Source organism: Octopus bimaculoides, chromosome 23 (genome assembly GCF_046866305.1).
Source record: "Octopus bimaculoides isolate indiv1 chromosome 23, ASM4686630v1, whole genome shotgun sequence".
Classification (NCBI taxonomy): domain Eukaryota; kingdom Metazoa; phylum Mollusca; class Cephalopoda; order Octopoda; family Octopodidae; genus Octopus; species Octopus bimaculoides.
Genome location: NC_142950.1, coordinates 13,928,874 through 13,944,674, shown reverse-complemented (window position 1 = coordinate 13,944,674; position 15,801 = coordinate 13,928,874). Strand labels below are relative to the sequence as shown.

General features: G+C 38.8%; 1 protein-coding gene across 4 annotated transcripts in view; it reads right to left on the bottom strand.

Annotated features, from left to right (window-relative positions):
* Positions 1-8,673, bottom strand: part of LOC128250638 (calcium homeostasis endoplasmic reticulum protein-like) — a 164,381-nt gene extending 155,708 nt beyond the window's left edge. For all 4 annotated transcript variants that reach the window (XM_089340168.1, XM_089340171.1, XM_089340170.1 and 1 more), the window contains exon 1: positions 8,628-8,673. In XM_089340168.1, the coding sequence (XP_089196294.1) occupies positions 8,628-8,652 (25 nt within the window). In that variant the 5' untranslated portion in view covers positions 8,653-8,673. The remainder of the gene's footprint in view (positions 1-8,627) is intronic.
* Between the last annotated feature and the right edge of the window lie 7,128 nt (positions 8,674-15,801).

Below are 15,801 nucleotides of genomic sequence, written 5' to 3'. Positions count from 1 at the left end.
ATACACACACACTTTTGCAGCACATACTCCTCCCTGGTAAGAATGAAAATCATAAACTATTATTTCCAAACCATTTCAATAAATTCCAGACAATATAAAATCAATGAAACTCAAAACAAAGCACTGTTCAATATTGTGCGTATGTGAATGTGTATAAACACACAGACATTAGCCTTCTTTCAGCTGCTATAAAACAGTAATGCAGTGTAAGAAGGTAGCAGAAATATGAGAAGCTGTTGTTGTTTAACTCTAGGTCAGCCCAGATCCAGTAGTCCTATAGTACAAAGACAGAAGGCCAAATGACAAGGCATGACAGACAGATCAAACCCAACCCCACCCCTCCAATTCTACCATGTCTTCCCCTAGGTGAGAGTTTACTATCCTGCATGCGCCAGATAATGATGTATAACATAGTAGGATATACCTTTTACTTACTTCACTCATTAGACTCTGGCCATGCTGGAGCGCCACACTGAAGGATTTTTAGTTGAATGAATCGACCCTAATATTTATTTATTTTCAGCAATTCAGCACAAGAAACTGATAGGATATTTTATCAACCCCAAAAAGATGAAAGGCAAAGCTGACCTCGGCAGAATTTGAACTCAGAACATAAAGATGGACGAAATGCCACTAAGCATTTTGCTCAGCATGAGTTTTGCACCGAACATCAGCTCGTCATCACCAATACCATCTTCCAGCAAAGAGACAGTCTGAAAACAACCTGGATGCATCCCCGATGAAAACACTAGAGTGATGCCTAGCACAGAATGCCATACTGACCATTGCCTGGTCCGTTGCAAATTCAAACCCCACTTCAAGCCCAAACCAACAAAAAGAAAATTAAAACTAGAGATCTGCAGATAAATGAAATGAAAGTAAACTTCCAGGCAGGACTACAACCAAAGCTTGATAAATCCAATCACCCCTCAGATCCCTCTCCAGAAATTCTATGGGAACAACTGAAAACCGCCATTCTACAGACCTCTGCAGAAATCCTTGGGTTTACAAAGAAAAAGAACAAGGATTGGTTTGATGAAAATGATGTGCTGATCCAGGAATTATTAAAGAAGAAGAGGTCTGTCCACCAAGCACACCTGGTACAACTGACCTACCTAGAAAAAAAAGTAGCCTTTCGCCAAGCCTGCAACTTTCTGCAGCGCAAACTCCAAAGTTCAAAATGAGTGGTAGACCAACCTTGCATGGAGAACCCAGCTGTGCGTTGACTCTGGCGACTACAGGGGTTCTATGAAGCTCTCAAAGAAGTCTACGGCCTAGTACATTAAGTCTGGAGTCCCCTGCGCAGCTCAGATGGCCAGGTGCTTCTCACAGACACAGCATCCATCCTGGTCTGAATATTTTCAGGCCCTCTTCAGTGCAAACCGAGTTGTCCAAGAAAATGCAATCTTCCATATCAAGCAGCAACCAGTCAGAGTGGAATTAGATGAGCCTCCAACCCTGGAAGAGACCACAGTTGCCATAGGCTGGCTGAAGAGCAGAAAGGCAACAAGAGTCGATGGCATACCATCAGAGATATGGAAGTATGGAGGTCCTGTCATACATGCTAAACTCCATGAGCTCCTTGTTGCATGCTGGGAACAGGGAAAGCTGCCACAAGATCTCCGCAATGCTGCCATCATTACACTATACAAAAACAAAGGGGAAAAGTCAGACTGCTCAAACTACCAGGGGATCACCCTGCATTCTACTGTAGGAAAAGTTCTAGCAAAACTACTCCTCAACAGACTTGTTCTGTCCATTGCTGAAAACCATCCTCCAGAGCCAACACAGAACACAACAGATATGGTTTTCATTATCGGGAGCAAAACAAACCACTTAATGTAACAATTTGTCGATCTGATGAAAGCATTCAGCACTGTGAGCAGGAAAGGTCTGTGGCAGACCCTAAACCAACTTGGCTGTCCCACAAAATTCTTAACCATGATTATTCAAGTATAGCAGATTGCCAGTCATCTCAGTCCTTTATCATTTCCTTCATAAGGTTTGACATTCAGGGGTCACTTTTTACTACTTTATCCCACACCTTCCTCACTATTCCACCACAGGTTCTATCCACATTCAGTGACTGACATTTCTTTATGCAGCTGTCCTTGTCCATAGTATCACGTGACCATATTAATGCAGTCTCTCCTCTTGCATATCTCATACCTCTTATGTCAAATTTTTCTCACAATGCATTTGCATTTTCTTGTATATGCACATTAATGGTGCACATCATGCACAGCGTGCTAGCTCCACCTCCTTCCAACCCTCACATGTCCTCTACATTCATGCTCATGTTTTACCACCATGTAGCGTTGCTGTTCACACAAAACATTACAGTCTGCCTTCCTCCTTGAACAAGAGGCCTTTTGTTACCAATAAAGGTAATAACTCTCTGAACTCTCACCAGCCAGTTCTAATTCTTGTGACTATGCTTTCATAGCATCCTCCTCTACTGTTAATTAGGTCACCTAGGTTACAGAAGTTATCTATTACCTCCAAGATAGTCAAGGAAATCCTGTGTGTTCTTAGGGTTTATTATTCCTGTACATCTGTCACACACAAAGTCCACTTTCTCTGTCGATCTTCCTGTGATTCCATTGCACCTCCCATGTTTCCATGGTTTGCACTGGGTACATTGTATGGAATTTCTACATAGACCTTTTCTACATATTGGGCAGGGCCATTTTTCCTGAAGGGATTAGTGGTTTGTCTGTTTTCCTGCTTACTGAAACTTTGATCTTTGATAAGCTAACTTAAGGTCCTCTGGTTCCAGGTTCTGCTTCCACACCAAGAACATCATCATCATCATTTAGCATCTGCTTTCCATGCTAGCATGGATTAGACAGTGTAACTGAAAATGGTAAGCTCCAGTTCCAATCTGATTTGACATAGTTTTTATGGCTTGATGCTCTTCCTAATGTCAAATCTTATTCTTATTGGGTCTTTTTTATATCCTGGTGTTGGATATATAATTTAATGAAGCAGATGGAAAAAAGTATTTACATGACACACTACTATTACTGTTACACGAGGTCAACACTCTCTGCCAACGGCTCACAGTGAACTGCTTGTAATCAATTGCTCACGTGAACTGCTGACAATTCTTTAAATTATAGCGATATGTTAGTTCACTTTTAATCACTTGCAGGTGGTCGGAACCCTTCCACAACAGTCTTAAAATTTTAAACTCTTGTTTTGTGATGGATTTTAGAAAACTTCATCAGTTCTACTACAGATTCAGTTATAAGCACAAGATCACATGCATAGAGGAGCTCCCACAGGCAATCACTTCTGTTGAGACCTAGAGGACTGATAAATAAAGGAGACTGAGAAGCGAGCCCTAGTGAACTACCTAGACTCATTGCTAACTCCCACCTTACTGACAGCAACCCTGTACACTGTTTGAATGGCTCTCACCAGCCATTCATCTACTCCTAGCTTCTGCAGCAACTACCAGATGAGCGAGTGAGGGACCCTGTCAAAGGCTTTCTCCATGTTGACAAATACCATGTACAGTGGTTTATTTTTGGCTAACTACTTCTCTTGCAGTTGCTGAACTATAAAGAGAGCATCAGTAGCGTTTCTCCCTGGCACAAAATCAAACTACATCTCATCTAGGTTAATTCTCTTCCTAATTAGTTGTAACTTTCATGATTTGGTCCAGCAATTTGATACTGCTGTAATTACTTCTGTCTAAGGTATATCTCTTTTATCCTTGGAAAAGCAGTTGATTATAATACTGTTACACCAGTTGGTGGCTATGATACCTTCCAAGACAACCTGATTAACTATAAGTGTGACTAGGCTTTATCCTACTCTGCCAGATATTTTAAGCATCTTGGCAGTAATTCCTGATGGACCAGAGGCTTTAATCATCATCATCTTTTAACGTCTGTTCTACATGCTGGCATGGGTTGAATGGTTTCATAAGAGTTGGCCAGCTGGAGAACTGCCTGGGTTCCATTTCTGTTTTGACATTGTTTCTACAACTGGATGCCCTTCCTAATGCTAACCACTTTAAGTGTAGTGGGTGCTTTTACATGGCACCAGCACCCATGAGCCTGCAAGACTAGGATCTCTCGGCTGAGAGAGGGATGTAGAGGACATGACTGTATGCATGGACAATAGTTTGGTATCTTCTCAAGCACAGCAAACTGCCAGAAGTTGCATATCCCTAATTGTTTTATCTATCATATTTATCATTATTCCACTCTGCCAAATACTTTAAGCAACTTGGCAGTAATTCCTGAGGGACCAGTGGCTTTCCTAGTCATCATGTCCTTAATTGTTTATCTATCATACTGCTATCAACAACAGATATCCTTCTCCCATGCACTATCCCACTCTGCCAGATATTTTAAGTATCTTGGCAGTAATTTCTGATGGACTAGGGCCTTTCCCAGTCTTTATATCTTTATCTGTTTTATCTATCATACTATCAACAACAGATTTTCCTTCTCCCATGCATTCTCCATATTTAAATACCTTTCACAGTGGAATTTCCATGCCTCTTTCTTTTCAGAATCACTAAATGCAAGTTTGCCATTATCCAACTGTACACACTTCTCTCCCACAACATCTCAATTTTGTCTGACACATTGTCTTGCAGTCTGGAAAACCTCATGCCTCTAGTCTTCACACTTGAAGATTAGCAAACCTCTTCCTCTCTGATTTTCCCTTACTAGACAGACCTGTTGCCAAGCTTCTTTTCTAGCCATTGGTATATTTCTCTGCTCCCTCCATTCTTCTACTACTTCCATGCCTGCCCCTTCACTTCTATGGTTCTGCCTACTTCATTGTTCCACCACCATGTCACCCTTGGTCTGGCTAGAACTTTACACCAGCTACAGGTTTGGTCAATCACCCTCAATAGGTTGTCTCAAAGGAACTTCCAACTCTCCTCTACATTATAAGTCTTTATCTCCTTCTCATCATCAGCATCATCAAATGCTCCAGCTGGTATTTCTCAAAATTTCTGCCTGTTCACTGAATCTTAAAGTTTACATAACTTTTTTTCCAGACTGATTTATGTCTCTAAATCCTTTTAGTTCTAAGTCTGAAGTTGCTAGCCACTAAACTATGTTGGGTTAAACATTCCTCAGCTGGAAAGGACTTTGCATTCATAAGCATCTATCTATCCCATTTTTCTACAGCTAATGTAGTCAATCCCGTAAAGCAGGATTCCCCAACCACCAGGCCATGGAGCATTTGGTACTGGGCCACACAGAACTAATGCTACAATTTTATTTCTATTCTAGTGGTTGATGTGGTGACGGAGAGTGCAAGAGAGAGATTGATAATGGAGATACTGTATGCGGATGAACTTGTTCTGATGAGTGAGACAATGGAGGGATTGAAGAAGTTTCAGAAATGGAAGGTGTTTGAAGGTAAACCTCAGGAAGACAAAGGTGATGGTGAGCGGAGTGGAAGGAGAAGTGTTAGTGAGTAAGGTAGATCCATGTGGTCTGTGTGTGGGTGGAGGGTAATGGCAAATGTGGTGCTGTGTACAAGATGTGGGAAATAGATTCATGGTAGATGTACGAAAATGAAGAAGGTGGCCTAAGACTGGCAAGAGATTTTATTTGTGGAAGATAGAGGACTGGCGGAACCAGTGGAAACGTTATGTGGTGAGGTGGAAACAGTGAGAGGGTTTTGTTATTTGGAAGATATAGTGGATGTGAAGCAGCTGTGACAGCAAGAACAAGACTTGGCTGGGTGAAGTTCAGGGAATGTGGAGCTTTGTTATATGGGAAAAGGTTCTCCTTGAAGATGAAAGAAAGGGTTTATTGGAGTTGCATGAAATCTGCAATGCTGTACGCAAGTGAGACATGGTGTCTGAGGGAAAGTGAAATGCCAATTTTGAGAAGAACCAAGAGAGCAATGTGTGGTGTGAAACTATTGGATAAAAGGAGGGCTGAGGACTTGATGGGGATGCTGGGGTTGGAGGAATCAGTGGAACAGCTGGCATGGGTGAATGGAGTGTGGTGGTATGGACATGTGTTGAGGAGGGATGAGGATCATGTTCTGAGGAGAGTGCTTGAGTTTAAAGTGAATGAACCGCGAAAGCAAGGTTGACCAAAGAAAAGGGGACAGGTGGAGGAGGAGATTGGGAGGGTTGGCTTGAGGAAGGTGAGATGGCGAGATGGTGTGAGAGAGCGGTTGCTGTAAGAGTGAGGAAGATCTGGCCACCTCTGTTAATGGGGACAAACCCAGATTTAAAATATTGAACATTGATCAGTCTAATGAGTCTGCAGGGTGTTTTTGCATTATATATGTCATCATCATCATCATCATTTAACATTGGTCTTCCACACTGACATGGGTTAGATGGTTTGATCAGAGCTGGAGAGCTGCACCAGGTTCCAGTTTGATTTGGCTTGGTCTCCTAATGCCAACCATTTTACAATGTGTGTTGGGTGCTTTTAATGTGGCACCGACCCAAGCACTCCTATGTGACACTCATACAGGACTCTTGCAGTCCAATTCTCTTCACTAGGGGATGCAGCCTTAATACTTCTGCTGGTAACAAAAACAATAAGGGATCAAGATCCTTTCTGAGTCATATGAACTCATAGAGTCAGCTTCCCAGTTTCCATGGCGCAACAGGACAGTCTGGCGCAGAAAATACTCATTTTTGTCAGCTGAGTGGACTGGGGTAATGTGAAATGAAGTGTTCTGCTCAGGAACACAACACATTACCTGGTCCAAGAATTAAAACCACAATCTTACTCTAACCACTAAGCCATGTGCCCCCACATAATGTGTGTGGTATATACATAACTTACATGTACTATATATGTAATACATCTGTATCATTATACGCAATAATTAAATTACATATATCATTATGTAATTTATTGTTTTGTTATGCACATGATCCCCTGGTCCATAGAAAAGTTGTCCTGTGTGAAATCAGTCTGTGGGACAAAACTATATTAGGGAGACCAATGGTGTAAAGTATTTAAATGACGCCTGCGAGATGCCTTCATGCTGTAGAAATAAGAAAAGTTATTTCTTTTCACTTGAGCCCAGACATAGATGTGCAGTTCCATAGTTTTTAGTCTTGTGGCAATAATTTCATTCTTACTTACACAGGTTTGTCAGTTAATTAATCAATTATCCAGTATTTTGATTAGGCTAAAAGCAGAGCTGTATGGCGAGGAAGTTTGCTTTGCAATCACATAGTACCCAGTTCCATCCTATGGTACAGCAATCTTCTATCATAGCTTTGGGTTGATCAGTGACTTTGGAAGGGCGGTGAACTGGTGGGATCACCTTTGCATCTGGATAAAATGCTTAGTAGCATTTCTTTTGGCTTGTTACATTCCAAGTCCAAATCCTACCAAGGTCAACTTTGCCTTTCTTCTTTTCAGGATCTTTAAAGTCCTGTAATCAATTAATCCCCTCCTCCTAACACTGCTGGCCTTGTACTAAAAAAAAATTAAAATATTAAAGTCTTTGGAAGCCAGTTATATATGAATACGTGTGGTGCTCTGGAACAAGATTTCTGAGTGTGGAAGCATCCCTGTCTGTCACTTTGGCTAACATAAATGCTGTTAATTAGAGGCAGGTTCGTTGGGAACCTGTAACCATCAAATGCACATCAAGTGTTAGAAGTTAAACAACAGGAATCCATTGAAAGGGTTTTCAACTTCGGTTAACGTTAACGAGTAAAGAGAGACAGGTCTGCTTCTGGAGAGGACGCAAGTCAATCGAAAGTTAACTTTCAGTATATCAGCCAATTATCTCTCTCTAACGAGGTGGACTTAGCCTATGTTGAACTATGTTAAGAAGGTACGAGATGAGCGGAGTAAAAAATACGTACACCACCAATTTTCGGCGTAACAAAAACCCTAACCCTAAACCTAAACACCGGGTGTGCGTATTCTTTACTTTCGCCACGAGATGTCTCCTTCAGGAGAGGACGCTAGCGTATCGAAAGTTAACTTTTGCTATATCGGTCAATTACTTCTCTCCAATCCAACTAGGTGGACTTAGCCTATGTTGAATTACGCAAACTGTCCGTAATGAAACGAAACGAAAGGCAACAGCAGCTGATTGAAACAAAAATCACCAACCGGCAATAACAATATCGTATTTATTCAGTCATTTCGTCTCTCCACAGAGGAAAATACATAATCACACACACATACATAAATATACATACATGTTTATTAGAATTAATCTTATTAATTCTTTGATTTACGAAATAGATTCTAAATGTTTAATTAAATTCGCTGAAAGTGAAACGTTGGCGGTTGCGATGTGAACATAGATACATAAAGTGGTATGTAACATGTAAAATGTTTATATAAAGCGTCAAAATTATTCATATGATACTAAATATTATTTGGATCAATTATCAGTCGGAAAAATATGAAATATTTCGGAATAAACAGATAAAATCTGGCAATTAACGTTCGGGTTGTCTTCGTAAAAACATGTTTTGGCACCGGACGACAGCCACACATGTCTATTAAAGATTGTATCACGCAGCCTGTATATTGCTACTGTACTTCGTTCAGTAGTAGCAAACAAAGCACGATAGATGTCTTGTGGTTCGATCATTCGATAATATCGAAATAATTCAAATTAAAGACAATTTAAATAGTTTTTCTTACCTTCAGGCGGATTCGGAATATCCATGTTGATTTTCGACTCGGAAGTAAAAATAACTGACTTCCGGTCATCTGCAGTAAATGAATAACGTTTTTTTTTTCTTTCGTGTGTTAAGATATTAAGGAATAATATAAATCATTGAAGAATATTCTGGCTGATTTTTATATCATAAATGTATATTAACTATTACCGTTAATCAATTTAAACTAATTTATCACAACGCTTAACGACCAGGATTTTTCAGTCAGAGCGTGGTTATTCATTACTTGTCTGTATTTTAAAAGAATTTGAACAGAAAACAATTAACTGCAAAGTTATTAATATATTAAATATAAATGAATGTATTTCAACTGTAATTCTTGAAATATTTCATACAATGGTGACATTTCCATGAAAAATTATTGCTGGAATTCACTGTAACAACCATTCAACCCCTTCTCAATTCTCAAACCTCTAACCTTGAACAAAATTGATGGTAAAAAACCTGGGAATATATTATTTCAATTATCATTTTATTGTAATAATATTTTACAATCATAATGTTGATGTGAATATTGCAAATTGTTTTCACAGGAAGCAATCAAGTATCTCTTTGTAGAATTACTCTTGGAAGGTGTGGCCTTGTGTAAGTTGTAGGCTGTGTTATGTTAACATGGAAGACCCATCCTCCACAGCAGAAATGTTAAAGTTGCATCCCCTAGTGAAGAGGATTGGCCAGCATGTCTCCTGTGCTGGTACCATGTAAAAAGCACTTGTGCCAGTACCATCTGAAAGTGCTTGTGCCAATCACATGTTAAAAGCTCCCCAGCACCCACTGTAAAGTGGTTGGCATTAGAAAGGGCATCTAGCCATAGAAACCAAGCCAAATCAGACTGGAACCTGGTGTAGCTTACCAGCATCTGGTCAGACCATCCAACCCATGAGGATGATGATTGAGATATTAATAAAATAAGGACTTACCTTCAGCAATGTTTATTTACATCACTAAACATTATTAATAAGCACAATGTACAATTTGTTAAATGCATGTTTTGTGCATAAATCAAGAAATAATGAATTATCAAAGAATAACTATAAAATATATATAGACGTAGGAGTGGCTGTGTGGTAAGTAGCTTGCTTACCAACCACATGGTTCTAAGTTCAGTCCCACTGCATGGCACCTTGGGCAAGTGTCTTCTACTATAGCCTCGGGCCAACCAAAGCCTTGTGAGTGGATTTGGTAGATGGAAACTGAAAGAAGCCCATCGTATATATGCATATATATGTGTATATGCGTGCATATGTTTGTGTGTCTGTGTTTGTCCCCCAACATAGCTTGACAACTGATGCTGGTGTGTTTACATCCCCGTAACTTAGCGGTTTGGCAAAAGAGACCGCTAGAATAAGTACTAAGCTTACAAAGAATAAGTCCTGGGGTCGATTTGCTCGACTAAAGGCGGTGCTTCAGCATGGCCGCAGTCAAATGACTGAAACAAGTAAAAGAGTAAAAGAGAGTATATTTCATAAATTAGAACAAGTTACAACAGGAAGAATCTCTTAAAGAGAAAGTTGATGGGTAAAATTTGTATAGATGCAAGCATGGGTAAGAGATGAAGATGTTGAGTCTCAAGTAGATGATATCAAGTAACCAGGAATGGCACCTGTGCTGCTGACACATAAAAGACACCCATGCATACATGACATGTAAAAGGCACCTATGACAGTGACATGTAGAAGACATCCAGTACATTCTGTGGAATGGTCGGCATTAGGAAAGGCATCCAGCTATAGAAACTACGCCAAAAGCGATTGGAATCTGAAGCAGCTCTTACCGTCTCCAATCAAACCATCTAATTCATGCCAGCATTGAAAATAGATGTTAAATGATGAAGATGATTATTTAAGATGACTTGTATACTCGTGAAGGATTGTGGTTTATGAATGGCCAATTAGACATGAGAGGAAGAGTTGTAGCAGAAATAAACAATTTAAGCTGTGGTACACTGAACAGTGATATTCCTTCTGGAGTAACTGACAATGAAAATCAGAATCTTTTATTTCTGTTGAAATGCACTGCCTTTGTTTTAATTTATATTGAAAATAGTGAAGAATTTATTAAAATATTTTATTCTGATGGACCCCCATAGCCATCCAATGTTAAAAAACTAGTTTTATAGAAACTTTTTACAAAGTTTCCTATTTTGCTTTTCCCACATTAACTTGTGTTGGTTGAACTACATAAAATATTAGAGAAAGAAACCTAAATGTTTCTTGTAATAAATACCAATACATACATCCAAAGCAAAAGATTTTCAGAGGCCCTTAAAATACTATTGTGGATCCCCAATTTACTATTTTGTTGCATGGATCCCCAAAACTCTTATATGGACCGCCAGGGGCCAAATGGACCCCATTTGAGAACCACTGAGCTAGTGTTTGGAGTATGAATTAACATGAAATTTTGATGGAAGGTTTTAATTTAGATCTCATTAAAATAGGTTTGTATCATACAACCAGAAAAAATCTTAGATGTGTTGCAGAATACACAGACTGAAAGAGTCATACAATATAGAATTAAGTAAAATAACTTTGTGATTATTAAGATGATGTTTGGAACACAAATTAACATAGATGAAGGTTTTAATTTAGGTCACTTTAACCCTTTTGTTACTATATTTTTGTTGAAATCACTGCCTTTGTTTCAATTAATTTTGAAATTAATGAAGAATTTTGAAAAACAATTTTGTTATTATTAAGCTGCTGTAAGGCAGTGGGCTGTCAAAATCATTAGCATGCCTGACAAAGTGCTTGACAGCATTTCTTCTAGCTCTTTATGTTCTGGATTCAAATTCTACTGAGGTCAACTTTGCCTTCTATTCTTTTATGGTAGATTAAATAAATACCAGTTGAGTACTGAGATCAATGTAACCAACTAGCCCCCTCCCTCAAAATTTCAGGCTTTGTGCTTATAGTAGAAAGGATTGTTAGCTGGTGTTTGGGATGTAAATTAACATGAAATTTTGATAGAAGAAAGTTTTAATATTAGATTAGTTTATAACACAAAATTGGTTCGGTATCAAAAAAGGTTAAATAAGCTTTAAGTTGATGGGTAAATTTGTATTCTATTTTTAGCCGGTCAAATGAGGTGTGCTGGGTTGTTTTTTTTTTTCTTGTTTTCTTTTGTGTCACATGATATCTTATAACATTCCCGTTATACTATAGCAACTACAGCACACCTTCTCCAACAATGTTTGTAATTGAAAGTCAATGACATGTCTATGTGGTCACTCAACTGGCTTGAAATAGCAGTTAAATCCTCATGAAAGCAACTCAATTGTTTTTATACAGAAAGGTAGGACAGATTAGAAAATATTGTCCTAGATGTGAAGGTACATGGTCTAGTGGTGAGGGTGTTGTACTCATGATCATAAGATCATGGTTTCAATTCTCCAACCAGGCAGTCTATTGTGTTTCTGAGCAAAACACCTCATTTCATGTTACTCCACTTCAATCAGCTGTACAGGAATTCCAGCAATAGTGGGGAAGTTAACCCTGCAATGGACTAGTGTTCCATTGAGGGGAAGTGTTGTAACATCAATCATTTATAAATATGAAAACTGAGTTAAGATGTGGCCCTATTAGTCTGAGGGCACACAACAAACCTAAGTCTAAGTCTCTTTAAGATTGTGAGATTGTAGTTTCAGTTCCCTGACTGGGTGATCTATTGTGTTCTTGAGTAAAACACTTCATTGCATGTTACTCCACTCCACTCAGCTGTGAGTGAATTCCAGTAATAGCTGGGAAGTTAACCCTGTGATGGACTGGCATTCCATCCAGTAGGGAGTGTTGTAATGTCAGTCACTTATATGCCATGAAAAGCAGGTTCCACTGTAGCCTTTTGAATCCTAGAGCCCATAATACACATAAGTCTAAATCCCCTTAAGATCATAAGTTCATGGTTTCAATTCCCAGACCTAGCAGTGCATTGTGTCCTTGAGCAAAACACTTCGTTCCATGTTGCTCCAGTCCCACTCAGCTGTAAAATTAATTACAACAATAACTTGGAAGTAAACCCTGTGAGAGATTAGCATCATTTATATACCATGCATCATTTATATACATCATTTAAATACCTTGTGAGAGATCAGCATCATTTATATACCATGGAAATTGAGTTAAGATCCAACCTTAAGTCCAAGGGTTCATGACAAACTTAAATTTAAGTTTCCTCAAGATTGTGATTTCAATTCTCAGACCAAGCAGTCCATTGCATTCTTAATCAAAATACTTCATTTCACCATCTGTAAAATGAGTTCCAACAATAACTGGTAAGTTAACCTTGCAATGGAGTGGCATTCCATCCAGGGGCGAGGGAGTGTTGTAATCTCTGTCACTAATACACCATAGAGAAAGGGCAATACTTTGGCCTCATGACTCCTAGTGCATGAGACCTATGTTTAAGTCTCTTTAAGATCATGAGATCATGGTTCCCATTCCTGGACCAGGGTTAACTTCTTCGACAAAGCCTGACAGACCTAAATAAATCTAAGATGCATTATGGATGAAAAAAGCAAGCAAAAACAAAAACATGGGTGGATCACAGTTTAACTACTTCTAAATCTGTCCAGGAACTGAACAACAAGAATATTTCCGGTACTGATAACCACAACTTCCTTCCAGCATCCGTCACTAACAATGATCCAGTTTATCTAACTTCAGTCTGAAAACAATGAAAAATGAATTTTGTCTGATGTTAAACTCATTCACAATAACTCTATTGCTTCTGTGAAATGTGTCACGTATTACAAGTTAAGTAGATTGCATCATTTATTGGACTGTCTATCTTTCTCTTTGTCTGCCTCCATTTCTCTCTCTCTCTCTCTCTCTCTCTATATATATATATATATATATATATATATATATATTTATATACACACACACACACACACACACTACTATCTAAAAGTTTAAGACCACCTACAAAATTTGTTTCAAAGGGGAATTTTTAGTTCAATGTCATCAATTTAGATAATTTTTTTAGTATAAAAATATGGAATAACATATTGCATAAAGTTTGGGATTTATTCAATATGGAATAACACTATTTATACATATTTTATATGCAAATAATCATATTTCTTGACGGCAAGCCTATTTGGGAATGTTGTCAAAATCATTGCAATACATTTTGATTATTTCCACTCCTTATGTGCTGTCGGTTGAGATAACATCACTTAATGACTGTGTTAAATGTGTTATTGTTTCTTTCAGGTTCAATTATTAAAAATAAGTAAAATTAGTGAAATTCCTAAAAATCAACCGATATATGGGCAAAACCAGTAATTTATCACATGAAAAGAGACAAAGCATTGTCACATTAAGTAAGTGAAGGCTAGGTATAATGAAACAGGAAAAAAATAACAACAGAACTCAGTCAGGTCGTCCAAAAGTGATTTCTAAATCACAGGATAAGTTCATCAGAGTTACCAGTCTTTAAAACAGGCACCTGACACAAAATGAAATCACTGCACAAGTGAAACCAGCAACGCTAAAGTGTCTCCTACACCAGAAAACCACTGCTTCAACTGATGAATAAACGTAAACAACTCATATGGACCAGAAAACACCAAATCTAGACTGTTGATCAATGGAAACAAGTCCTCTGGACTGATGAATTGAAACTTGAAAACTTCAGATCCTGGTGTAGAGTTTATGTGAGGCGAAGAATTGGTGAATGAATGACTCTTGGGTGTATAGTTTCAACTGTAAAACATGGTGGGGTAAGTGTGATGATCTGGGTGTGTTTTGCAGGCAGTAGTGTTGGGGATATTCATCAGGTAACAGGAATATTGAACCAAAACAGGTATCACTCTGTCCTCCAGATTCATGCCATTCCATCTGGGATGAGGCTGATTGGTGATAATTTCATGCTGATGCAAGATAATGATTCTAAACATACTTCTAAGCTGTGCAAAAACTATTTACAGAAGAAGATGGATGAAAAAAAGTTGACTGTAATGGAATGGCCAGCCCAATCCCCCGATGTGTAAGACGAATTGGATCACAGAGTCAAAAAGCGGCAACCAAGTAGTGCAGAAACACCTCTGGACACTCTTACACGAAGAATGGCAAAATATTACCATCAAATATTTGCTTTCATTGGTAGAAAGAATACCCAGAGTATGCTCTGCTGTGATCAAGGCCAATGGCAAATATTTCGATGAGTCTAAGATTGAGAGTTTTTCTCAGATTTTTCACAGCTCTGTTTACTTGCTGAGTTAATTATGCCATCCAATAAATGTAACTAGACATTAATAAAATATTTCACCAGAATCTCTTAGTTATTTCCATTAGTAGATGTAAATATATTTTTAAAAGAGATTATGCTGTAAGCCTAGCTGATGAGCTTCAAGTGTTGGTTCAACACAGAAAGTGAAATCAGTTGATACTAGGATGTATTTTTACAAAGGGGAAAACTATTTCTAAATATATTTGCTATATTCTCTGGGCATGTTTACATATAGTGAGACATGTGTGGCTTTGGAGAGGTTTAACTCTTCTTTCAAGCAAACAGGTGCATCTTGTACCCTGAATTAATATATGTGTATATATATATATATATATACATACATATGTATAAATATATAGATACATGTATATGCATATATATATATATATATATATATATATATATATATATATATATATATATATATATACCCGTCAGAGTGTAAGTATCTTGAGAGAAAAGCTGAACATTAGAAGCATCAGTTGTGGCGTGCAAGAGAGACGATTGCGCTGGTATGGACATGTGGTGAGAATGGAGGAGGATAGCTGCGTGAAAAAGTGCCACACCCTAACAGTTGAGGGAACCCGTGGAAGAGGTAGGCCCAGGAAGACCTGGGCTGAGGTGGTGAGGCAAGACCTTCGTACATTGGGCCTCACCGAGGCGATGACTACGGACCGAGACCTTTGGAAATGGGCTGTGCGTGAGAAGACCCGGCAAGCCAAGTAAGATCGTTGCCAGTGCCCCTGGACTGGTTCTTGTGCGGGTGGCACATGAGATGCACCATTTTGAGCGTGGCCGTTGCCAGTACCGCCTGGCTGGCTCCTGTAGGATTTTCGAGCGAGATCGTTGCCAGTGCCCCTGGACTGGCTTGTGCGGGTGGCACATAAAAGACACCATTTCGAGCG